General features: G+C 48.0%; 1 protein-coding gene across 5 annotated transcripts; it reads left to right on the plus strand.

Moving 5' to 3' along the window:
- The first annotated feature begins 8,823 nt into the window (after positions 1-8,823).
- On the plus strand, positions 8,824-12,811 carry LOC125509621 (glucan endo-1,3-beta-glucosidase 5-like). Of its 5 annotated transcripts, none has more exons than XM_048674632.1 (3): positions 8,824-9,227; positions 9,354-9,873; positions 11,498-12,811. In XM_048674632.1, exons 2-3 carry the CDS (start codon positions 9,521-9,523, stop codon positions 12,600-12,602), a joined length of 1,458 nt encoding a protein of 485 aa, XP_048530589.1. In that variant the 5' UTR covers positions 8,824-9,227; positions 9,354-9,520; the 3' UTR covers positions 12,603-12,811. The 5 variants fall into 5 exon arrangements, with proteins under 5 accessions (XP_048530589.1, XP_048530588.1, XP_048530591.1 ...); XM_048674631.1 differs by having other exon boundaries at positions 9,357-9,873; XM_048674634.1 differs by having other exon boundaries at positions 9,440-9,873.
- The last annotated feature ends 815 nt before the right edge of the window (positions 12,812-13,626 follow it).

Genomic DNA, 13,626 nt, shown 5'->3' on the forward strand with positions numbered 1-13,626 from the left:
TGGTGTTGCTCCAGCAGCAGGCCTGGCACCCAGCGGTGCTTCCAGGATGTAATTCTTCTGTGCAGCAATGAGGATAATCCTCAAGTTACTGACCCAGTCCGTGTAATTGCTACCATCATCTTTCAACTTTGCTTTCTCAAGGAACGCATTAAAATTCAACGGAACAACAGCACAAGCCATCTATCTACAATCAAGCATAAACAAGCAAGATACTATCAGGTACTAAGTTTCATGATAAATTTAGGTTCAATTAATTTACTTAAAGAACTCCCACTTAGATAGACATCCCTCTAATCCTCTAAGTGATTACGTGATCCAAATCAACTAAACCATGTCCGATCATCACGTGAGATGGAGTAGTTTCATTGGTGAACATCATTATGTTGATCATATCTACTATATGATTCACGCTCGACCTTTCGGTCTCCGTGTTCCGAGGCCATATCTGTATATGCTTGGCTCGTCAAGTATAACCTGAGTATTCCGCGTGTGCAACTGTTTTGCACCCGTTGTATTTGAACGTAGAGCCTATCACACCCGATCATCACGTGGTGTCTCAGCACGAAGAACTTTCGCAACGGTGCATACTCAGGGAGAACACTTCTTGATAATTAGTGAGGGATCATCTTATAATGCTACCGTCAATCAAAGCAAGATAAGATGCATAAAAGATAAACATCACATGCAATCAATATAAGTGATATGATATGGCCATCATCATCTTGTGCCTGTGATCTCCATCTCCGAAGCACCGTCATGATCACCATCGTCACCGGCGCGACACCTTGATCTCCATCGTAGCATCGTTGTCGTCTCGCCAATCTTATGCTTCCACGACTATCGCTACCGCTTAGTGATAAAGTAAAGCATTACAGCGTGATTGCATTGCATACAATAAAGCGACAACCATATGGCTCCTGCCAGTTGCCGATAACTCGGTTACAAAACATGATCATCTCATACAATAAAATTTAGTATCATGTCTTGACCATATCACATCACAACATGCCCTGCAAAAACAAGTTAGACGTCCTCTACTTTGTTGTTGCAAGTTTTACGTGGCTGCTACGGGCTTAAGCAAGAACCAATCTTACCTACGCATCAAAACCACAACGATAGTTTGTCAAGTTGGTGCTGTTTTAACCTTCGCAAGGACCGGGCGTAGCCACACTCGGTTCAACTAAAGTTGGAGAAACTATCACCCGCAAGCCACCTATGTGCAAAGCACGTCGGGAGAACCGGTCTCGCGTAAGCGTACGCGTAATGTCGGTCCGGGCCGCTTCGTCCAACAATACCGCCGAACCAAAGTATGACATGCTGGTAAGCAGTATGACTTATATCGCCCACAACTCACTTGTGTTCTACTCGTGCATATAACATCAACATATAAAACCTAGGCTCGGATGCCACTGTTGGGGAACGTAATAATTTCAAAAAATTTCCTAGGTACACGCCAGATCATGGTGATGCATAGCAACGACAGGGGAGAGTGTGATCTACGTACCCTTGTAGATCGACAACGGAAGCGTTTGGTTGATGTAGTCGTACGTCTCCACGGCCCGACCGATCAAGCACCGAAACTACGGCACCTCCGAGTTCTAGCACACGTTCAGCTCGATGACGATCCCCGGGCTTCGATCCAGCAAAGCGTCGGGGAAGAGTTCCGTCAGCACGACGGCGTGGTGACGATCTTGATGTACTACCGTCGCAGGGCTTCGCCTAAGCACCGCTACAATATGACCGAGGTGGAATATGGTGGAGGGGGGCACCGCACACGGCTAAGGAACGATCACGAAGATCAACTTGTGTGTCTAGGGGTGCCCCCTTCCCCCGTATATAAAGGATCAAGGGGAGGAGGCCGGCCGGCCCCTATAGGCGCGCCAGGAGGAGTCCTCCTCCTAGTAGGAGTAGGACTCCTACTAGGAGGGGGAAAGAAGTGGGGAGGGAGAGGGAAAGGGGGGCGCCCCCCCCCCCCCCTCTCCTAGTCCAATTCGGACCAAGGGGGAGGAGGCGCGCGCCCACCTCTGGCAGCCCCTCTCTCTCTCCATTAAGGCCCATATGGCCCATTACTTCTCCTGGGGGGGTTCCGGTAACCCTCCGGCTCTCCGGTTTTCTCCGAAATCACCCGGAACACTTCCGGTGTCCGAATATAGCCGTCCAATATATCAATCTTTATGTCTCGACCATTTAGAGACTCCTCGTCATGTCCGTGATCACATACGGTACTCCGAACTAACTTCGGTACATCAAAACTCATAAACTCATAATATAACTGTCATCAAAACCTTAAGCGTGCGGACCCTACGGGTTCGAGAACAATGTAGACATGACCGAGACACGTCTCCGGTCAATAACCAATAGCGGAACCTGGATGCTCATATTGGCTCCTACATATTCTACGAAGATCTTTATCGGTCAGACCGCATAACAACATACGTTGTTCCCTTTGTCATCGGTATGTTACTTGCCCGAGATTCGATCGTCGGTATCTCAATACCTAGTTCAATCTCGTTACCGGCAAGTCTCTTTACTCGTTTCGTAATACATCATCTCGCAACTAACTCATTAGTTGCAATGCTTGCAAGGCTTATGTGATGTGCATTACCGAGAGGGCCCAGAGATACCTCTCCGACAATCGGAGTGACAAATCCTAATCTCGAAATATGCCAACCCAACATGTACCTTTGGAGACACCTGTAGAGCACCTTTATAATCACCCATTTACGTTGTGACGTTTGGTAGCACACAAAGTGTTCCTCCGGCAAACGGGAGTTGCATAATCTCATAGTCATAGGAACATGTATAAGTCATGAAGAAAGCAATAGCAACATACTAAACGATCGGGTGCTAAGCTAATGGAATGGGTCATGTCAATCAGATCATTCACCTAATGATGTGATCTCGTTAATCAAATAACAACTCCTTGTTCATGGTTAGGAAACATAACCATCTTTGATTAACGAGCTAGTCAAGTAGAGGCATACTAGTGACACTCTGTTTGTCTATGTATTCACACATGTATTATGTTTCCGGTTAATACAGTTCTAGCATGAATAATAAACATTTATCATGATATAAGGAAATAAATAATAACTTTATTATTGCCTCTAGGGCATATTTCCTTCAGATGCTGACGATGGTGACGGATTCCCCTCTTCGGAGCCCCGAACGGACTCCAGATCAGCCCTCCCGAGAGAGTTTAGGGCTTGGCGGCGGCTCCGTATCGTAAAACACGATGAACCCTTCTCTCTGATTTTTTTCTCCCCGAACACGAATATATGGAGTTGGAGTTGAGGTCGGTGGAGCCTCAGGGGGCCCATGAGGCAGGGGGCGCGCCCCCACCCTCGTGTACAGGGTGTGGGCCCCCTGATGTAGATCTTTCTTCCAGTATTTTTTATATATTCCAAAAATAATCTCCATTGATTTTCAGGTCATTCCAAGAACTTTTATTTCTGCACAAAAATAACACCATGGCAATTCTGTTGAAAACATCATCAGTCCGGGTTAGTTCCATTCAAATCATGCAAGTTAGAGTCCAAAACAAGGGCAAAAGTGTTTGGAAAAGTAGATACGACGGAGACGTATCAGAGACTGAAGGAAATATGCCCTAGAGGCAATAATAAAGTTATTATTTATTTCTTCATATCATGATAAATGTTTATTATTCATGCTAGAATTGTATTAACCAGAAACATAATACATGTGTGAATACATAGACAAACAGAGTGTCACTGGTATGCCTCTACTTGACTAGCTTGTTGATCAAAGATGGTTGAGTTTCCTAGGCATATACATGAGTTGTCGTTTGATCAACGAGATCACATCATTAGGAGAATGATCTGATTGACATGACCCATTCCGTTAGCTTAGCACTTGGTCGTTTAGTTTACTGCTATTGCTTTCTTCATGACTTATGCATGTTCCTATGACTATGAGGTTATGCAACTCCCGATTAGCGGAAGAACACTTTGTGTGCTACCAAACGTCACAACATAACTAGGTGATTATAAAGGTGCTCTACAGGTGTCTCCGATGGTGTTCGTTGAGTTGGCATAGATCGAGAATAGGATTTGTCACTCCGGTTGTCAGAGAGGTATCTCTAGGCCCTCTCGGTAATGCACATCACTATAAGCATTGCAAGCAATGTGACTAATGAGTTAGTTACGGGATGATGCATTACGGAACGAGTAAAGATACTTGTCGGTAACGAGATTGAACTAGGTATTGAGATGCCGACGATCGAATCTCGGGCAAGTAACAGACCGATGACAAAGGGAACAACGTATGTTGTTATGCGGTTTGACCGATAAAGATCTTCGTAGAATATGTAGGAACCAATATGAGCATCCAGGTTCCGCTATTTGTTATTGACCGGAGATGTGTCTCGGTCATGTCTACATAGTTCTCGAACCCGTAGGGTCCGCACGCTTAAAGATCTGTGACGATCGGTATTATGAGTTTTTGTGTTTTGATGTACCGAAGGTAGTTCGGAGTCCCGGATATGATCACGGACATAACGAGGAGTCTCAAAATGGTCGAGACGTAAAGATCGATATATTGGACGACTATGTTCAGACACCGGAAGTGTTTCGAGAGGTTTCAGACATATACCGGAGTACCGGGGGGTTACCGGAACCCCCCGGGGGAATATATTGGGCCTAATGGGCCTTAGTGGGAGAATAGGAGGGGCGGCCAGGGCAGCCACGCGCCCCTCCCCCTCTAGTCCGAATTGGACAAGGAGGGGGGCGGCGCCCCCCTTTCCTTCTCTTCTTCTCTCCCTTCCTCTCCAACTCCTACTCCTACTTGGAAGGGGGAGTCCTACTCCCGGTGGGAGTAGGACTCCTCATGGGGCGCGCCATAGGAGGCCGGCCCTCTTCCCCTCCTCCACTCCTTTATATACGGGGAGGGGGGCACCCCTTGGTGACACAACAATTGATCATTGATCTTTTAGCCGTGTGCGGTGCCCCCCTCCATCGTAATCCACCTCGGTCATATCGTAGCGGTGCTTAGGCGAAGCCCTGCGTCGGTAGCTTCATCAACACCGTCACCACGCCGTCGCGCTGATGAAGCTCTTTCCGGAAGCTCTACTGGATCGTGAGTTCGCGGGATGTCACCGAAATGAACGTGTGCTGAGCGCGGAGGTGCCGTACGTTCGGTACTAAGGATCGGTCGATCGTGAAGATGTACGACTACATCAACCGCGTTGTCATAACGCTTCCGCTTACGGTCTACGAGGGTACGAAGACGACACTCTCCCCTCTCGTTGCTATGCATCACCATGATCTTGCGTGTGCGTAGGAATTTTTTTGAATTTACTACGTTCCCCAACACGGCTTCGGCCGCCACTCGCTGCAAACGTGGGAGGCGCACCTTCTATTCGAGGCCAACGTTCCGGCGCCTCCAGACATGCGTGCTAGGCCGACAGGATGGAGGCGCAGCACCGGAGGCGTCCCCATCCCCCCACCGGTCGTCGTCACGCGCCTCGATTACTTTGCCGGCGAGGTCGGCCGCGTTCAGTCGTCGTTGACCAAGGAACAGCGCGCCTCCCCGCAGTACGCCGCCGACAACCACGAGGCATGGGCGGCATACTTCCAATGCCGTCAGGAGCAACGCCTCTCCTCCACCAACGGGGCGCCGGTGGTGGCGGGCGGCCGGTGGAACAGCGAGGGCCGACGCCTGTGGTGGTCCGTTCCCGACCGGACGCTCCGCGAGGTTCTCGCGCACCTCGAGGGTGGCAACAACCCACCGCTCACATACCCTCGAGGACTGGTCGTCGCTCCGGTGCCCCGCCGCGGCGCCGGGCAATGGATGCCAAGGAGGTTTGTCTCCGTTTCGTCGCCCTCATCCCGTTCCTCCTCCCACTCCTCCTCCCACTCCTCCGGCTCTCCGGCGGTGTTCGGCGTCAAGGCCGAGCCCGCAGCGGAGACCCCGCTCGGTCGGCGCACCCGCTCGGCCGACATCGTCATCAACGAAGGAGGCGGCCGCGCCTCGTCCTCGGCTCCTCCCCGACTCGTCAAGCCGAAGACGGAGCCAGGGCTCCCCGTCGTGAAGAAGGAGCCCGGGCTCGCCAGCGGCGTCAAGGAGGAGGTGCTCGACGACGAATAGGCCCTCAATTGGGTGCGCGACGACTGGGTGCTGATGGAGAGGGAGCGCCAGTGCGCCGTGCTCGCGTGGTTCGAAGCTCGTCGCCATGGCCGGGACGAGGGAGGCATCGTCGTCCTCGATGACAGCAACAATGACGACAACGCGCCGCCACCGCCTGTTCGGCATGGAGACGCCGGATAGGGGTCCAGCAATGGCGGCCGCGCCATCAAGAAGGAGAAGGCCGCCGATGACGACGAGGACGGCGGCGACTTCGCCGCGCTGCTCGAGTTCTTCGCCCCATAGATTAGTTCTTTAAATAATTTATGTAAAACGCCGAACATGTTTAATATGAATATCAAGTTTACCGGATTTTAGCCTAACTTTGCCGAATTCAGCTTTTTTAAAATAAAATAAAACACGTCCGGGGCGACCCTGGGGCGAGCGGCTGGGAACCCGCTCGCCCCCGTGCCGATTTAAGCGCCGGCTCGCCCCTACGGGGCGCGTAAAATCGCCGCCTGGGGGGCCAACGGCTGGAGATGCTCTTAAGCAGGTAGATGTGCAGAACTCGTCTCCATGGTGTTATGTAGAAGTCTACTTGTGCCAACCACAAGGTCATGAGAATTCTAAAGTTCCACATTATGTCTACAAGCTTGATAAAGCCCTATATGGTGTCAAAGAAGCACTCAGAGTTCGGAATTCAAAACTCAGACCAAGTTTCAGGAAATTGGTTTCATTGCTTTGAAATCATACACTGCACTGTTCATTTTCGACAAATCTATAGTAACATTGGTTGTGATTATTTATGTTGATGATATTATTGTCACCAACTTTTCACAATATGTTATTTTAGCCTTACTCACGGATCTCAACGCTGAATTTGCTCTCAAAGATTGCGAGATTTGCATTATTTTTGGGGCATTGTAGTAAGGAGGAGAAAAGTTAATCCACTTCTAACCCAAAACAAATATGCCAATCCAAATTTTGTTGAAAACAAACATGCACACATGCAAGTCATGGCCTACTCCACCCTTGGTTATTGAAAAACTTTTGGCCCATGTTGGTTACCCTCTTAGTGACGAGGGTTCTATAAGATATGTGAGTGATACTTTTTTATCTTTTCTTTTCCCATTCTGTTTTTGTCCTATTTTAAATGAATTCAGGATTTCCAAATTTCAAAAGTTGAGTGTTTTCACAAAAAATGTTGAAGAAATAATAAAATGTTTGTGAATTTTTTATCTTTTCTTTTCCCATTCTGTTTTTGTCCTATTTTAAATGAATTCAGGATTTCCAAATTTCAAAAGTTGAGTGTTTTCACAAAAAATGTTGAAGAAATAATAAAATGTTTGTGAATTCAAAAAATGTTTATGAAATCATAAAATTTTTGTGGATTAAAAAAAGTTGGTGGTTTTACAAAAATGTTCGTAAATTATAAAAAAAATCATGATTTGGAAAAGAATGGTTGGGCAATAAAATCGTGTTCATGATTTTGAAAAAACTGATCGTGTATTCAAAACATATTCGGGAATCTGAAAAAAATTGTAAATGAAATTTTAGAAAATGTTCACAAAAATTCAAAAAAACACGAATTTTAATTTTGTTGCCAAATTTTCAAAAAAATTCATCGATTCAAATACTATTTTTTGAGTCAATTTTTTTTCATGAATTCATAAACTGTTCATGCATTTCAAAAAATGTTCTTAACAAAAGTAATGTTTGTATTTTTTTTGAGAAAATCCAAAAAAAATGTTTGTCGATTCAAAAGTATTTTCTGTCTCGGATTTGATTAGTTTTTGAAAAGTCTTTATATGTCTAGGCGTTGGGAGTAGTTCACGGTCGATGCGGTTTGTTTTTAAAGCTTTAAAATTCCCTTGCGCAACATAATGACAAGTGTGGCGTGCAGTGGCAAGCCCACAGCCTTGGGATTTACCACGTCAAATGCATTGCGATCCTGTGGACATCGCGAGTATCGTCCGCAAGGGTGGGAAGAAAGATAAGTGACAACATACTGAGCCACCGTGTTAAAATAGAGGACGCTCATATGTCAAGGTATTGAGTCATACTTATATTTGGCCAGCGCATAATTGTTTTTGTCTCCCGTTGCAACGCACGGACATACTGTATTTGCTAGTAGACCTAATGAGCATAATCATATTTTCTTACTACTCATTGTTCATTTTGCTACTTTAACAACAATATTATGTACTCCATTTCGAAGCATGGAGTGCTTCCTTACTCAAGTTCAAATGCAAAGCCGACCACTACCTCCATTTCGGGTGCGCAGGAGGTTTTGCCAAAATTTGACAATTCAGATATGTTAGGCACAAGGACATTAACTCTACCCAATTTCAGGTCAAAAAATTAACTCCACCCAAGTAGGAGTACTACCTCCACCAGAACTCCCTTTGCATGCAGCCAGTGCATTCAAGTTTCTCTTGTCATTTTTTGGCAATGCCTGGGAAGAAATAGGAGTGAATTACTCGCATTAAACAACTACATGCTCATCCTGGTCGAGGTGCAACGGCTGAAACGCCCAAATATACAGCGCAGCGGATGGGGCAACTGAAGCAAACAAAAATGATCAGCTCATGCTATTAGTGTGTGCTGCTGCTACTACTAGTAGTAGTACTTTATGGCATGTCATCAGTGCCACGATCCTCAAAACTGAAAGCCACGGCCTCTCCTCTGCTCTAGACCTGGCAGGCAACCAGCCAGCCCCCTTCCCCCCCCCCCCCCCCCCCCCCCCCCCCCCCCCCCCCCCCCCCCCCTGGTTTTACAGCCCTCTCCCATCATCATTTGGAATCGGAATCCTGTTTGTGTGTCTGTCGATTGCTTGTTCCCGTGATCTTCCTCCATCCTAGCCTAGCCCCCCTCATCGCAGGTCAATAACACCCGGTCATCCTCCAAGTATCTTGTCACCTGGCTCATCCTTTCCAGGTTCTTGCTTGCCGCACAGCCCCCTATTAATGCTTCCTCCTGTCAATCTCATGCTCAAATCCGCCTTTCTCCCCCCGTCTGGTTGCCGCTTGCTTGTTTTCGAAGCTGTTCCGATTGGCTATGTTGATGCAAGAGTTTTCATCTTGATTGACTTGAGGTGTTCTTGATTGGGCAGCCTTGCTCTGTTCGTCGCTTGGCTTTTCTTTTCGGTAATCCCTTCCCCGAGCCCTGAATTTGAGCTGGTTCTTGGTCCACGAAAGCAACGTCGATTTAGGGAAAAAGATCTTCCGTCTATAAAATATTTTGTCCTGATCTTAATTCCCTGCCATGTATAGCAGGGTTGGCGCTAGTTCTTGATTGGTGGGAAAGAAAACGCTCGTATTAATTCCCGGCCAGTTTTTGATCGGTTCTTGTTCCAAAGGTCGGCAAGGAATCCCAAGCTCCTGCCATCGACCGGCTCCCTATCCGACCAAGCTAGCGAGCGGGCGTGCGATCGGAATAAATGGGGGTCGCCGGCGGCAGCGGCTGCGTGGCCAAGGCGGCGGCGGTGGCGGTGGTGGTGCTGTGCATGGCTCGGTGGTCGGCCGGTGGCATGGGCGTGAACTGGGGCACGCAGCTGAGCCACCCGCTGCCGGCGAGCACGGTGGTGCGGCTGCTCAAGGACAACGGCTTCGACCGGGTGAAGCTGTTCGACGCCGAGGACGGCATCCTGGGCGCGCTCAAGGGGTCGGGGATCCAGGTGATGGTCGGCATCCCCAACGACATGCTCTCCGACCTCGCCGGCAGCACCAAGGCCGCCGAGCGCTGGGTCACGGCCAACGTCTCCAAGCACGTCAACGACGGCGTCGACATAAGGTACATTTGCTTCTGTGTTCTTTTTTCCTTTTCTTCGCTGTTTTTCCTTTTGTCCACGTCGATTTGGTCGAAGAAATATATCCCTGGCCGCTTGACAAGAAAATGAACGGCTTCGATGCATAAATTTTCCTTGTTCAATGCAGAAATTGAATGGCTTCTAATTAAAGGCTCCACTAGTGTAATTTTTCCAGTGGAATTCATGTGTATCCTGTGTACTACTCCACTCCCTCAAGATTTTACATTTGTACTCTTTTTTTCTGAACCAAAAAACCTTGTGTGGTAGTCGCCTAAGTTCTGGTCAGTTCGGGCGAGTTGTGCAGTGGGGTCCAGCCACAACTTTGGCATGCTACATCACACATTAAGGTTAAGGCGATCCTTTCTATCTTCTCCAGATGTCTGTCTTAAAACAAGTTGCGCAGCAGCAAGCTAGCAAGTGTTGCTGTCAAACCAAATCAGAAGCTTCAAAAGACATCGAGCAAAGCTAGCTTGCTAGGCCCCTTCACTTTAACGGGGAAGACCACAGCGCCAAGCAACTGAAATTCTCGTCTGCCCATAATTCTTTTTTCCTTTGCAACCAACAATTGTTTATATTTTAAAAGATTCCAATTTCTCGCAAAACATTTTGATTGAAAACAAATGACATGTGTGAATTCGGCAGTGTTTTTTATGCTTGCAATGTTCCATGGAAAACGTTTTTGTGCTTAAATTTTACTTTTGAAGCACTTCTTCTGGTGAAAATTTAAAGCATTTTCAAATTTCCACTACTCATGACGGGAGCACTTGCATGTGCCATGCATATAAAAGTTAGGCTTTCCTTCTTTCCTTGTCGTGCACTTCCTTCGCCAAGTGCTTACCTTAGGGTGAAAAACGATAACCCTATCTCTTTTGGTGATACTGATTCTGCCACTGCCGTGGGTTTGCCCTGATTGAGGCATCAATTTATCGGCAGTGAACAAAAGGCTGAAAGCTCAAAAGAAACCACAGCCGCTCCGAGAGAGAGTTTGACACGTTGGGCAATAGACTCATTATCTGCATCTATGTGCTTTTCAAAGTTATCTTGTCAAAGTCCAGCAATCCAGAAAGGTCATGCACCATCTCCAATTCTCCATGAATCTGAATTATTACTGCTTTTTCGCGTAGAATTATTACAGCCTTGTTGCCTGTGAATTTTTTGTGTTCGAGATTATTGGGTTATTCAATTCTGATTTTTCCATTATGGAGGTAAATTTCTTTTGTTCAAAGGAAACAAAACTTTCATGGCCGTTCAGCTGTCCCAATCTTCGTCTCACGAATATCCAGCTTCATTGCACAAATAATTCTCAAGACATTCTTTTTTGGGGGAAATGATCATCATGAGAACTCAGCATCAGGAACCTGTGTGCCAAATAATTCTTAGCACAAATATATAGTGACTATTTCTTGTTTGTGTGTGTGTATTTTTCCATGGTCGGTCATGCCATCATATGTGATGCAGATATATATCACAATCATCTCACCTCATATTCCACCTCTAATCACGATGCATTTAGCAGATTGCTCTGAAATTTAAATCACAGCAGCCAATTGTTGCCGTGCCAGTCCTGCTACTGAGTAACAACACTGACGCGATCGGTGACGGGTGCAGGTTGGTGGCCGTCGGGAACGAGCCGTTCCTGCAGACGTTCAACGGCACGTACCTGAACACGACGTTCCCGGCGATGCAGAACATCCAGGCGGCGCTGATGGCGGCCGGGCTGGGCGGCCAGGTGAAGGTGACGGTGGCGCTGAACGCCGACGTCTACCAGTCGGCGACGGGGAAGCCGTCGGACGGCGACTTCCGTGCGGACATCCACGGGCTCATGCTCGACATCGTGCAGTTCCTGGCGTCCAGCGGCGCGCCGTTCGTGGCCAACGTGTACCCGTTCATCAGCCTGTACGCGGACCCCAACTTCCCGCTGGACTACGCCTTCTTCCAGGGCTCCACCTCGCCGGTGGTGGACGGCGGCGTGACGTACCAGAACACCTTCGACGCCAACCACGACACGCTGGTGGCGGCGCTGCGCAGGAACGGGTTCCCCAACGTGACCGTCGTGGTCGGCGAGGTCGGCTGGCCCACGGACGGCGACGCCAACGCCAACCCGGCGTACGCGCAGCGGTTCAACCAGGGCCTCCTGGACCACGTCGCCTCCGGGAAGGGCACGCCGCTGACGCCGGGCGCCCCCGTCGACGCCTACCTCTTCAGCCTGATCGACGAGGACAGGAAGAGCATCCAGCCGGGCAACTTCGAGCGCCACTGGGGCATCTTCTTCTACGACGGGAAGCCCAAGTACCAGCTCAGCCTCCGCGGCAACGGCGGCGGCATGCTCGTGCCGGCGAGGGGCGTCGAGTACCTCCAGAGGCGGTGGTGCGTGCTCAAGCCCGGCGCCGACCTCGGCGACCAGAAGGTCGGCGACAGCGTCAGCTACGCCTGCGGCAGCGCCGACTGCACCAGCCTCGGGTACAAGACGTCGTGCGGCGGCCTCGACGCCAAGGGCAACGTGTCGTACGCGTTCAACAGCTACTACCAGACCGAGGACCAGGACGACCGGGCCTGCGACTTCCGCGGACTCGCCACCACCACCACCGTCGACCCCTCTACCGGGACGTGCCGGTTCATCGTCGGGATCGCCCCGACCAGCGCGGCGACGAGGAACGTCGCCGCCAGGGCAGCGGCCGTCCTCTTCGCGGTGTTGCTCGCGGGCGTGTTCTGAGTTCAGGATCGTGGTCGATGCTTTATTAGTTTAGCTGTCAATCTTTCAGCTTTTCCTTTTTCTTGGCAGAAATAGTTGTTCATCTTGATTGTCATTCGTGAGTAGGGTGTGAGCCGTATCCGGTGGAGTTATTGCATCTTTCTTTCTTTTTTGCCACCTTGGACATGCTAAGAAAATACAATGAGAAATACATGGTTTAGTAGCCTGCATATAGCACTACACCGTAATTTGTCCTCGTATAAGGTACGCATTCCGCTAGTCCCCAAATAATGATTACAGTGTAGATGCTTTCAAATTAAACAGTACAAGGAGTAGATGCTTTCAAATTACTTCATTAATGATTTACCATTTGTCTCTTATTCTAGTTGATAGATTCATATGAAAGTAACAGTTATGGAATAATATAAATTACTTCTATCGCTTTCGTAAGAGGTATTGTGCATCGAACCAAAATTATATAAATTTCAGAACTGCTATGAAATAACCTAGTACTTAAGCAGTTGGTCATAATTGATTCATATGCTATCTTGTTGTAGCTTCACTGATTTCACTGACTGCCTAGGCATAGCTGAAAACATGGGATTGTATGAGATTTATTTATCAATGCAGTACTGTGAAGAATAAATTCAAATGATTGCTTTGATATTTCACTTCAACATCTTACTCGTTCCTTTTATGTTGTAACATAGTCTTGAAATGGATACAAATGGATGTTTTAGTGATTTGTTATGGTCTTATGGATGCCTCGGAGATAGCACAAAATATCCAAAACTTGAGAAAGTGTGACAATCCTTTAAATTCGCATGTTGTCCGTTAGACTTAGTGGTTAACTAAAGTCTAATTATTGCGTGTATTGATGCATCCTAAGATTTGTTTGAATGTATTGTGTCACCGTGTTGGCATCCCATTTGATCCTCTATGTACATCAGCTTTAGAGAACCTTGTTTTTATCATATTACTAAGATGAGGAAAATCAACGTCGACAAATATTTGATATCGACATTGGTGGAGCGTTGGTGGCCTG

This window comes from Triticum urartu, chromosome 5, assembly GCF_003073215.2.
Source record: "Triticum urartu cultivar G1812 chromosome 5, Tu2.1, whole genome shotgun sequence".
NCBI lineage: Eukaryota > Viridiplantae > Streptophyta > Magnoliopsida > Poales > Poaceae > Triticum > Triticum urartu.